Source organism: Oncorhynchus nerka, linkage group LG17 (assembly GCF_034236695.1).
Source record: "Oncorhynchus nerka isolate Pitt River linkage group LG17, Oner_Uvic_2.0, whole genome shotgun sequence".
Classification (NCBI taxonomy): Eukaryota; Metazoa; Chordata; class Actinopteri; order Salmoniformes; family Salmonidae; genus Oncorhynchus; species Oncorhynchus nerka.
In genome coordinates, this window is record NC_088412.1 from 50,930,008 (window position 1) to 50,942,529 (window position 12,522).

The window sequence follows — 12,522 nt, forward strand, 5'->3', positions numbered from 1 at the left end:
ATGCCTCCACACAATCCTGTCTCGTGCTCTATGGACAATTCCTTCGAAATCATGGCTTGGTTTTTGCTCTGACATGCACGGTCAACTGTGGGACCTTATATAGACAGGTGTGTGCCTTTCCAAAACATGTCCAATCAATTGAATTTACCACTGGTGGACTCCAATGGAGAAACATCTCAAGGATGATCAATGGAAACAGGATGCACCTGAACTCAATTTCAAGTCTCATAGCAAAGGGTCTGAATACTTATGTAAATAAAGGTTTTCATGTTATTTAATACATTTGCAAAAAAAAAAAAATGTTTTCACTTTGTCGTTATGGGGTATTCTGTGTAGCTTGCTGAGGATTTAAAAAAATATATTTTATCAATTTTAGAATAAGGCTGTAAATGAAAAAGTCAAGGCACTCTAGGTCAGGGGTTATTATGGGTAAACCCCCCTTTCTCTGTCACACCTGTGGCTTGGCTCAGAAACTCAACATTGCGAAGGCAATCTCTGAATTTTAAAAGTCCATCAACAGTGCAGAGGTCGTTAATCTGTGTCTGTTTGAATCCTGGCCATAGCGCATAATGTCCTGCGATTAAGGTGTGCAGTCCCTCCAATTGAAGTAGACAGCATAGACCTGTGTGTGTGTATACCTGTGGGTGTTCCGCAGTCTCTCCAGTCGAAGTGTCCAGCATAGATGCCTGGTTCCAGGGATCCTACGATGGGATCAGACTTCCTCTCGATGTAGGCATCAAACAAACTCTCATCCAGCTCCTTCACAGCATGTACAATCACCTGGAAACAGAGGTAGAGACAAACCTAATTAACACAGCTACATAAACACTAACCTGGGAGCAGATTTCAATTGATTTGATTTAGAAATCCCTCCCAACATCAGCAGTTGTCGCAAAGTGCTTTTACAGTAACTTTATTGATGGTCTTATAGTCACAATATTGTTCCCTAGGCAAAAACAAGGGCTCAAAAACCCAATAAACTGCCCTGAGTGGCTTTTAACCAACTGTTACAGGCCGCTCAGCTGTTTTTACGGGAAGGTCCAACCAATATGTGAGAGAGAGAACGAGACTGACTCAGAGATCTGACATTTAAGTGTTTAAAGAGAAAGTGAGTGTAATTGCTCTGCCCTGAAACAAACGTCTTTCTCATCATATCTTTGGTGACAAACATTCTTCTTCACAGAACAGCAAAAAACTAAACACCAAAATATCTAAGGGGCCAGTTAACCGTTTGTTGTTTCTGACACACAGAAAGCTAAAGTTGCAGCTTCCCAAGGTTGTGCGTGCGTGTGTGTGCGTGTGTGTGTGTCCTCTCTACTCACCCGTGTGATCTTCTCAGTCCCGGTGAATCCGTGTCGCTCAAAGTGTTCAGCCAGATTAAGGAATGTGTGTTTCTCCAGGTACTGACAGTTACTGAGGATGATCAGCAGACGCTGCTCCTACACACACGCACGTGCAAGTACACACACAAACACACAGAATTTGAAAGGTCAGAACATTGGATTTGTCATATTGAGTGGTCTCTGAACATTATCTGCCAGTAATCTCATCACTGACTCCAACTGGAATTGACTGATGAGTTACTGCATACTACACACTCCGGGTTTCCCTCTGATACAAGTTAAATGAGAACAGCTACCTCACTGACATGATTAGTGGAACAGGTTCACTCTTAACACAAGAACCGTCACAGGCCAACAGCTGTGGCCAACAGCTGTGGCCAACCTTTCATTTTGTCAATTAAATTATTATTTTTATTTTTATGTCCTGCTCCTTCCCTGACTTTTCCTAAATGTTTGTATTTTACACTGCTCATTTGTCAGCATTTTGAAATCACAAACAGAAAAGTAGAGCCTTTTTACCATTTGTTTCCACACCTATTCCCAACTTAACCCGCCAAGACAATGTGCTGTTGGACGTTGGTACCCAGTCAGGTACTAATGAGTCTCTCTCTCCTCACTGAATGAATGTCAAATAGGTGAATGGGCGATAATTGTGCACCTTACTTCACAATTGAATTTAAAATGAGGCCTAACTGAATGATAAGGAAAGACAATAGTGTAATTATGAGTTTGTGCTATGCCTATTTTAATCAGCAGCCAATCATTTTATAATAACATCAAGGAGTGGAGGTGAGGCCAAGAGTACTAATCTGGAGGAAGTGTTTGGAGTCAAAGGAGTGGAGGTGAGGCCAAGAGTACTAATCTGGAGGAAGTGTTTGGAGTCAAAGGAGTGGAGGTGAGGCCAAGAGTACTAATCTGGAGGAAGTGTTTGGAGTCAAAGGAGTGGAGGTGAGGCCAAGAGTACTAATCTGGAGGAAGTGTTTGGAGTCAAGAGTACTAATCTGGAGGAAGTGGAGGTGAGGCCAAGAGTACTAATCTGGAGGAAGTTTGGAGTCAAAGGAGTGGAGGTGAGGCCAAGAGTACTAATCTGGAGGAAGTGTTTGGAGTCAAAGGAGTGGAGGTGAGGCCAAGAGTACTAATCTGGAGGAAGTGTTTGGAGTCAAAGGAGTGGAGGTGAGGCCAAGAGTACTAATCTGGAGGAAGTGTTTGGAGTCAAAGGAGTGGAGGTGAGGCCAAGAGTACTAATCTGGAGGAAGTGTTTGGAGTCAAAGGAGTGGAGGTGAGGCCAAGAGTACTAATCTGGAGGAAGTGTTTGGAGTCAAAGGAGTGGAGGTGAGGCCAAGAGTACTAATCTGGAGGAAGTGTTTGGAGTCAAAGGAGTGGAGGTGAGGCCAAGAGTACTAATCTGGAGGAAGTGTTTGGAGTCAAAATAGGATATCGTCGGGTCCCAGGTGGAGTAAAATGAGTTGGTTGACCCTCGAATGGTATACTTAATTTTAGGAACAGCATCAAATCCTTGAGCCAAAGCGAAGCTAAGGGTGGATTTACAGATTTTAGAATCCAATAAACTCCTTCTGCGGGTCAACAGAGAGGCAAAGGCATCTAGCTGTCTACTGGTCAGGGCAGGATTGTTGTTTGATACTCCAAAAATAACTATTTCTGTACTAGGCTGCAACTCCAAATGAAAGGGTTTTAAATATAGTGGACCAATAGCCTACCAGATGGGGACAGGACCAGAACATGCGAGTCAAGTCCGCCAAGGAGCTTTTACATCGGTCAAATGTACCTTCAACGTTTGGGTAGAATTTGGACAATCTGGCCTTACTGATATGGATACAGTGAAGTACAGTGCCTTGCGAAAGTATTCGGCCCCCTTGAACTTTGCGACCTTTTGCCACATTTCAGGCTTCAAACATAAAGATATAAAACTGTATTTTTTTGTGAAGAATCAACAACAAGTGGGACACAATCATGAAGTGGAACAACATTTATTGGATATTTCAAACTTTTTTAACAAATCAAAACTGAAAAATTGGGCGTGCAAAATTATTCAGCCCCTTTACTTTCAGTGCAGCAAACTCTCTCCAGAAGTTCAGTGAGGATCTCTGAATGATCCAATGTTGACCTAAATGACTAATGATGATAAATACAATCCACCTATGTGTAATCAAGTCTCCGTATAAATGCACCTGCACTGTGATAGTCTCAGAGGTCCGTTAAAAGCGCAGAGAGCATCATGAAGAACAAGGAACACACCAGGCAGGTCCGAGATACTGTTGTGAAGAAGTTTAAAGCCGGATTTGGATACAAAAAGATTTCCCAAGCTTTAAACATCCCAAGGAGCACTGTGCAAGCGATAATATTGAAATGGAAGGAGTATCAGACCACTGCAAATCTACCAAGACCTGGCCGTCCCTCTAAACTTTCAGCTCATACAAGGAGAAGACTGATCAGAGATGCAGCCAAGAGGCCCATGATCACTCTGGATGAACTGCAGAGATCTACAGCTGAGGTGGGACACTCTGTCCATAGGACAACAATCAGTCGTATATTGCACAAATCTGGCCTTTATGGAAGAATGACAAGAAGAAAGCCATTTCTTAAAGATATCAGAAAGAGCATATTCTGCAGCTTCTATGACATGTACCTTTGTCAAATAACTCTCAAATTCAAGAGGTGCATCTCTATTTAAGAATGTCACTTTTTCCAAGAATATCTGTGCTGTCCATGCATTCAGCACATGACCACTCGTGTGGCAGCATTGCGGTGGCTACTAAGCAAACACTAGTAACCTAATAACATTTAAATATGCTATTCTGTTATCAATGGATGAATGGGCGATAGAACCAAATAGAAACTGACAATGGTGCATGAGACTTCAATGAACCGAATGATGGAGGGGTGATTCAACTAGATGATTCAACTGAATTATCTGAATAATGAGGGTTAAGAGGATGAGTGCATTTAAACAATAGTGTATTTTATTATTTAATTTACGAATTGTGGGCTGTCTAATTATTGTATTATGAAAGGCTGGAAATTGTATATCATTTCCCATCGGAGAGTCAAATCAGACACTGAGTGTAACATAGGTGTGTAGTTCAGAATGGCAAGCCGAACCAAACGACGACGCACTGACAGACTAGATGAATTGGAGTAACGAATATGGAGCTTGAAAATCGACGTTGCTGATGATGAGTCTTCATCTGATTCTAATGTTGACTTCGAGCCTCCGTCTCCGTTGCCTGAGCCTCACCGCAGAAAACCCAGAACAGAGCCAACTTAGACTGTGATCCCAACTGCCACCATGAGACAGGAGTCTGGGAGGGACGGCACGGTTTGGATAGAAAAGAGTGACGAGTTTATGTGGCATGCAGATGTAGTAGCACATCAGAGTAATGTACTGTTGCTCATGCGCACAGAAAAATAAACAGTATGTGGGACATGGATGAAGTCAAAGCATTTATTGCACTCGTGTATGTCTGTGGGACATGTCTATGGATGAACTCAAAGCATTTTATCGTGTATGTCTGTGGGGCATGTCTATGGATGAACTCAAAGCATTTTATCGTGTATGTCTGTGGGGCATGCGTCAGTATGAGCATGGATGCAGAGTTATTTTGGTCTGATAGGTATGGTGTGGACTGTTTCAGAGAGACCATGTCACGCAACCTCTTCCCAGAGATTATGCGACACCTGCGGCAGGTGCTCACAAAACAAGGCCCATGAAAACTGTGTGCAGTGCAAGCAATTTATTTCCAGGGCTTTGTGTGAGCAAAGCAAAAGTGAAGAGGCAACTCCGGGATTCTAGGTTCCTCTGTCCAGTGTCTGTGGAATATAAAAGGCCACTCTAACATGTTTGTCACACAACACAATGCCACAGAGTGCAATCACAACCACGCGTAACTACGGCCGGATCAGGACCCCCACATCCGGTTTCTGAGGAGTATTTTGAAACTGAAGAGTATTTTGGACTGTAATAAAGCCCTTTTGAGGGGAAAAACCCATTCTGATTGGCTGGGCCTGGCTCCCCAGTGGGTGGGCCTATTCACTCCTAGGCACACAAATGGCTGCGCTCCTGCTCAGTCATGTGAAATCAATAGATTAGGGGCTAATAAATTAATTTCAAGTGACTGATTCACTTATATGAACTGTAACTCAGTAAAATTGTTAAAATTGTTGCATTTTGCGTTTATATTTTTGTTTTGCTTTGCTCGCCAGGTAGCCTAGCGGTTAGAGCGTTGGGCCAGTAATTGAAAGGTTGCCGGATCGAATCCCCGAGCTGAACAAGGCAGTTAACCCACTGTTCCCCAGTGACCCGTCATTGTAAATAAGATTTTGTTCTTAAACTGACGTGCCTAGTTAAATAAAGGTTAAATAAAATGAAAAAAAAAAAAAAGTATCTTACTATGAATATTTCTTCATGCAGTTAATCCTTTACAATGGTTTATGTATCAAGCGTTGGTGCGCATAAAAACACTCTGGGCATCTGCTCTGAATATTGCCTGGCTGTCAGTCTCACCATATCAACCCTGCTAGAGACTAGGGGAAACCCCATCTGCCCCTGCTCTATTTCCCTTTACCAGAAAAACCCTACACACACACACTCCTCTTTGTCATCACCCCCCCCCCCACATGACACCCATGCCATTCACTCTCATCTCAACATATAGTATTTACAGGAAATAAGGTTGTGCCTGCTTCCTGTCCACAACCAGGAAACAGCATCATAACACAGAGTGGTTTGGTTTGCCAGTGAAGGAGATACATGTGTGTTTGTTTGTGTGTGTGTATGTGTGTGTGTGTGTGTAGTGGGGTGAGATTGTAAGAGAGATCGAGAGCGAGAAAGAACCCTAATTGAGAATGCTTACTGACATCGGTAATCCTGTAGAGTGAAATTGAGGCCAATAGTCTCAGAATGAGAAAAATAAGATTTTCGTACCAGTGTTGGACAGAAGTCCTCCTGAATGCCACTGAACAAGTTTGGAGAGGCCAGGTCCACGGACATACTGAGAACACACACACACACACCGAAGAGTTTAAAAAACACTAATGCAGACGTACAAAAGGACCCTGGAAGTAAAGTCCCGGACTGTACTCACCGTGAGGTGTCTCTGTCTGTTTTAGTGCTCAGCTGCTCCAAGCAGTTGATGAACACCTGGAATAGGCGTTACAGGTCAGTCACATATACAGATCAGTTACTCAGACACACCTAGACAACAGTAACAGTGTACTATATTCTAAAAGTCTACTGAATGGGGTGAATGGATTGCACTGTAAACCTACAGTAAAACTACCTAGAATCTGTAGTGATTCCTTTGGGATAATAGGAGTGTAATCCTAGTCTCTTATCTAGTCTGTACCATACCTTATTGATGTCCTTCCAGAGCTTTTCCACTTGCTCTCGAACCTGCTCGGAAAGTACCATCATCTACATGTCTACTGAATTTGAACTGAATTTGTGCACTGAAGACCTACAGTAAACGACTGGTTTCTGTAGGTATTCCTATGGTGAAATATGACGTAATCCTTGACTCTACTTTGTACCGCACCTTCATGATCCTCCCACAGAGCTTCCTGGCCCCTTCATGCTACAAAGTTAAAAAAAGTCTACAATAATGTAAGGGCCAGTTCAACGGACATAGATTAGACTAATCTCAGTGGAGATTCTCCATTGAAAGTCCAGGACTAGTTTTAATATGTGTCCTGGAACTTCTGTATTGTAGCCTATAGACGACCTGTGACCTGTAGGAGTCCCTTCAGTGTAGACAGAGTGAAATATAGAGTAAACTTATTCTCTAGTGACATTCACGCCATACCTTCATGCTAAACTACCAGTAAATCGAAGGGATTCCTATGTTGAACTATACTGTAATATGAATCTCTACTCTGTATTATCGTGGTAAAATATACTGTCTGCAGTGACTGTACAGTACCTTTATGATGTCCATACAGAGCTCTGAGGCCTGGTCCTGATCCAACTGGAGGATCTGAAGACAGGAGAGGAGAGCAAGGTGAGACAGGACACTCAGCCGCATAAAACAACTATCACACTGTGTCCAACACAACAACATATCCAGGTAACTACCAAAATAAAGGAAACACTTGAGTAAATGAGGGATGCAACGTATATTGAAAGCAGGTGCTTCCACACAGGTGTGGTTTGTCCATTAAGCAATGAATATCCCATCATGCTTAGGGGTCATGTATACAAAATGTCCAGTTGCCCATTATTTTGGCTACCATGGCTAGAAGAGATCTCAGTGACTCTGAAAGAGGGGTCTCAAAGGAGCATAGGGAGTTTAAAGGGCGTGTGTCTCATTCACCAAATCTCAACCCGAATTGAACACTTAAAGGAGATTATGGAGCGAAGCCTGAGAATCTATGCCAAGGTGCAGTGAAGCTGATCTGGTGGCTCGCGTTGGACCAACACCCCATTGAGACACTTTATGTTGGTGTTTCCCTAATTTTGGCAGTAGTTCACATAGATGAATGAGATTCTGTGATAGTGTAATGTGTGTGTGATGTGTAATGTGTGTGTGTTTCTTACATTGACCTCCCCAGGTTTGGTCTCCATGGGTTCTTTGAGTGACTGCAGCATCTGCACCATGCACTGCTCAAACTGGGCCGGCTGCTCACAACACACAGATCGAATACATACAGTGTATTCAGAAAGTATTCAGACCACTTGACATTTTCCACATTTTGTTACGTTACAGCCTTATTCTAAAACTGATTCAATTATATATTTTTCTCATCAATCTACACACAATACCCCATAATGACAAAGCAAAACTGTTTTTTAGAAATGTTTGCAAACGTATTAAAAATAAAGAACAAAAACCTTGTTTACATAAGTATTCAGACCCTTTGCTATGAGACTCGAAATTGAGCTCAGGTGCATCCTGTTTCCATTGATCATCCTTGAGAGGGCGGCAGCGTAGCCTAGTGGTTAGAGCATTGGACTAAAATAAGTAACCGTTAAATAAAGGTAAAATAAAAAAATATTTAAAAAAAAAAAAGGTTGCTACAACGTAAATGTTCAAACCCCTGAGCTGACAAGGTACAAATCTGTCTTGTCCTCTTGCCCATGAACAGGCAGTTAACTGATGAGTTTCAGAAGAAAGTTATTTGTTTCTGGTCATTTTGAGCCTGCAATCGAACCCACAAATGCTGATGCTCCAGATACTCAACTAGTCTAAAGAAGGCCAGTTTTATTGCTTCTTTAATCAGAACAACATTTCTCAGCTGTGCTAACCTAATTGTAAAAGGGTTTTCTAATGATCAATTTGCCTTTTAAAATGATAAACTTGGATTAGCTAACAACGTGCCATTGGAACACAGGAGTGTAGGCCGTCATTGAAAATAAGAATGTGTTTTTGACTGACTTGCCTAGTTAAATAAAGGTAAAATAAAAAAATATTTAAAAAAAAGATGTTGCTACGTTTAGAATACGGTTGTAACGTAACAAAATGTGGAAAAAGTCAAGGGGTCTGAATACTTTCCGAATGCACTGTAGATTACACCATGTCATATTTTATATCATACTGTATCTTACCATAATAAATCATGATATATCACTAAGTGGAGTGTATATTATAGTAACTATAGCTTTACCAGGCTGGTGATTCCTTCATTGTCTACGACCCAGTCCTCTTTCTCTGCAACCCTTTTGACATCTGACAAAGCACATACAAAAACATGAATGATTGTAGAGGCTACAAATGTGTACTCTTTACATGATTTTTGATCTACTAGGTCAAAGATGGCTAACAACTGAATGGTCATGACCAGTTCACATTACATTTTAAATAGGACTGTGTTGTTTGGAGGAAGACTGAAGTAGAACGTGAAATGACCCTCTAAACTAGTGTATAACTACCTTCAAAACCACCTTTAGTTGGTACTATCAACCCAGATGTTCTATAGAACTAGGACCACCGTCAGAATAACCAAACTTGTTAACCACAAACCACCTTTCACTGAACACTAACACTTTCTCTAACCTCACATAACTCACCCCTTCCATTTCTCCCCTATCCCCCAACCTCGCTACATTGCTATCCCATTTCCCCTATCCCCCAACCTCGCTACATTGCTATCCCATTTCCCCTATCCCCCAACCTCACATAACTCACCCCTTCCATTTCTCCCCTATCCCCCAACCTCGCTATCCGATTTCCCCTATCCCCCAACCTCGCTACATCGCTATCCCATTTCCCCTATCCCCCAACCTCGCTACATCGCTATCCCATTTCCCTATCCCCCAACCTCGCTACATCGCTATCCCATTTCCCCCTATCCCCCAACCTCGCTACATCGCTATCCCATTTCCCCTATCCCCCAACCTCGCTACATCGCTATCCCATTTCCCCCTATCCCCCAACCTCGCTATCCGATTTCCCCTATCCCCCAACCTCGCTATCCCATTTCCCTATCCTCCAACCTCGCTACATCGCTATCCCATTTCCCCTATCCCCCAACCTCGCTATCCGATTTCCCTATCCCCCAACCTCGCTACATCGCTATCCCATTTCTCCCTATCCCCCAACCTCGCTACATCGCTATCCCATTTCCCCTATCCCCCAACCTCGCTACATCACTATCCCATTTCTCCCCTATCCCCCAACCTCGCTATCCCATTTCCCCTATCCCCCAACCTCGCTACATCACTATCCCATTTCCCCTATCCCCCAACAACCCATTTCTCCCCTATCCCCCAACATCGCTATCCCATTTCTCCCCTATCCCCCAACCTCGCTATCCCATTTCCCTATCCCCAACCTTCTCCCATTTCCCTATCCCCCAACCTCGCTACATCCCCCATTTCCCCTATCCCCCAACCTCGCTACATCGCTATCCCATTTCTCCCCTATCCCCCAACCTCACTACATCGCTATCCCATTTCCCCTATCCCCCAACCTCGCTACATCACTATCCCATTTCCCCTATCCCCCAACCTCGCTACATCGCTATCCCATTTCTCCCCTATCCCCCAACCTCGCTATCCCATTTCCCCTATCCCCCAACCTCGCTACATCGCTATCCCATTTCCCCCTATCCCCCAACCTCGCTATCCCATTTCCCCCTATCCCCCATTTCCCTATCCCATATCCCCCAACCTCGCTACATCGCTATCCCATTTCCCCTATCCCCCAACCTCAACCTCGCTATCCCATTTCCCTATCCCATTTCTCCCCCTTCCATTTCCCTCCCCCAACCTCACATAACTCACCCCTTCCATTTCTCCCCTATCCCCCAACCTCCTACAACTATCCCATTTCCCCTATCCCCCAACCTCACATAACTCACCCCTTCCATTTCCCCCTATCCCCCAACCTCACATAACTCACCCCTTCCATTTCCCCTATCCCCCAACCTCACATAACTCACCCCTTCCATTTCTCCTCTCCCCCAACCTCACATAACTCACCCCTTCCATTTCTCCTCTCCCCTATCCCCCAACCTCGCTACATCGCTATCCTTCCAGCTCCCCCTCTCTCCAGGGTGCAGAGGGTAGGATGACCAGTTGATGTCTCAGCTCCTACAGTAGATCCCTAACTCCCTTCCACTCTGCGTTGTGGTGCAGGGTGACCAGTCAACAGTGGTGTCTCAGCTCCAACAGTAGATCTCCCCCCTCCCATATCTCCATCCTCCCTTTCCTCACCCTCTGCGGTGTGGTGCAGGGTGACCAGTAGACAGTGGTGTCTCAGCTCTAACAATAGATCCTGGATCACCTGCAGTAGATCATTGGGGATCTCGAGAGCTACCAGAGCCTCAAAAAGTATTCTGAAGACGTGGGAGAAAAAGAGAGAGGGGAGAGAGGGTAAGAAATGAGGGAGAAATAGAAGGCAGGAAAACGAAAGAGACTGTGAGACAGTGGAGGTGGGATTGGGGGTCAGGAATATGGGGTATACGTTCACACACACACACAACAAAATCAGGGATTATCAATTAGATTCAGATTTATCTTGAGCGGATGGTCAGGGGCCTGAAACATAATTACAAATCATTTGTAGACTACAAACTGCAAATTGACCGCAAGAATGCAAAACAGATATAATATTTGACTAAAACATAATCAATTCAAACCTGGCTTACATTTGTATAAACAGTTGAAGTTGGAAGTTTATATACACGTAGGTTGGAGTCATTAAAACTCGTTTTTCAACCACTCCACAAATTTCTTGTTAACAAACTATAGTTTTGGCAAGTTGGTTAGGACATGACAAGGAATTTTTCCAACAACTCTTTGCTTGACATCATGGGAAAATCAAAAGAAATCAGCCAAGACCTCAGAAAATAAATTGTAGACCTCCACAAGTCTGGTTCATCCTTGGGAGCAATTTCCAAACACCTGCAGGTACCACGTTCATCTGTACAAACAATAGTACGCAAGTATAAACACCATGGGACCACGCAGCCGTCATACCGCTCTGGAAGGAGACGCTGTCTGTCTCCTAGAGATGAACGTACTTTGGTGCGAAAAGAGCAAATCAATTCCAGAACAACAGCAAAGGACCTTGTGAAGATGCTGGAGGAAACAGGTACAAAAGTATCTATATCCACAGTAAAATAAGTCCTATATCGACATAACCTGAAAGGCTGCTCAACAAGGTAGAAGCCACTCAAACCGCCATAAAAAAGCACGCCTACACATGGGAACAAAGATCTTAAACTTTTTGGAGAAAAATGTCCTCTGGTCGGATGAAACAAAAATTGAACTGTTTGGCCATAATGACCATCGCTATGTTTGGAGGAAAAAGGGGGAGGCTTGCAAGCCGAAGAACACCATCCCAACCGTGAAGCACAGGGGTAGCAGCATCATGCTGTGGGGGTGCTTTGCTGCACGAGGGACTGGTGCACAAACCAAAATAGATGGCATCATGAGGATGGAAAATTACGTGGATATATTGAAGCAACATCTCAAGACATCAGTTAAAGTTAAAGCTCAGTCGCAAATGGGTTTTCCAAATGGACAATGACCCCAAGCATACTTCCAAAGTTGTGGCAAAATGGCTTAAGGACAACAAAGTCAAGGTATTGGAGTGGCCATCACAAAGCCCTGACCTCAATCCTATAGAACATTTGTGGGCAGAACTGGAAAAGACTGTGCGAGCAAGAAGGCCTACAAACCTGACTCAGTTACACCAGCTCTGGCAGGAGGAATGGGCCAAAA

General features: G+C 43.6%; 1 protein-coding gene across 3 annotated transcripts in view; it reads right to left on the reverse strand.

Moving 5' to 3' along the window:
• The window catches only part of LOC115145391 (exocyst complex component 2), a 90,357-nt gene that overhangs the window by 12,069 nt on the left and 65,766 nt on the right, over window positions 1-12,522 (reverse strand). For all 3 annotated transcript variants that reach the window (XM_029686918.2, XM_029686920.2, XM_029686917.2), the window contains 8 exons: window positions 11,011-11,132; window positions 8,961-9,022; window positions 7,894-7,974; window positions 7,280-7,333; window positions 6,446-6,501; window positions 6,286-6,352; window positions 1,323-1,439; window positions 639-780 (listed from right to left, as the gene is read on the reverse strand). In XM_029686918.2, coding sequence (XP_029542778.1) covers window positions 639-780; window positions 1,323-1,439; window positions 6,286-6,352; window positions 6,446-6,501; window positions 7,280-7,333; window positions 7,894-7,974; window positions 8,961-9,022; window positions 11,011-11,132 — 701 coding nt within the window. The remainder of the gene's footprint in view (window positions 1-638; window positions 781-1,322; window positions 1,440-6,285; window positions 6,353-6,445; window positions 6,502-7,279; window positions 7,334-7,893; window positions 7,975-8,960; window positions 9,023-11,010; window positions 11,133-12,522) is intronic.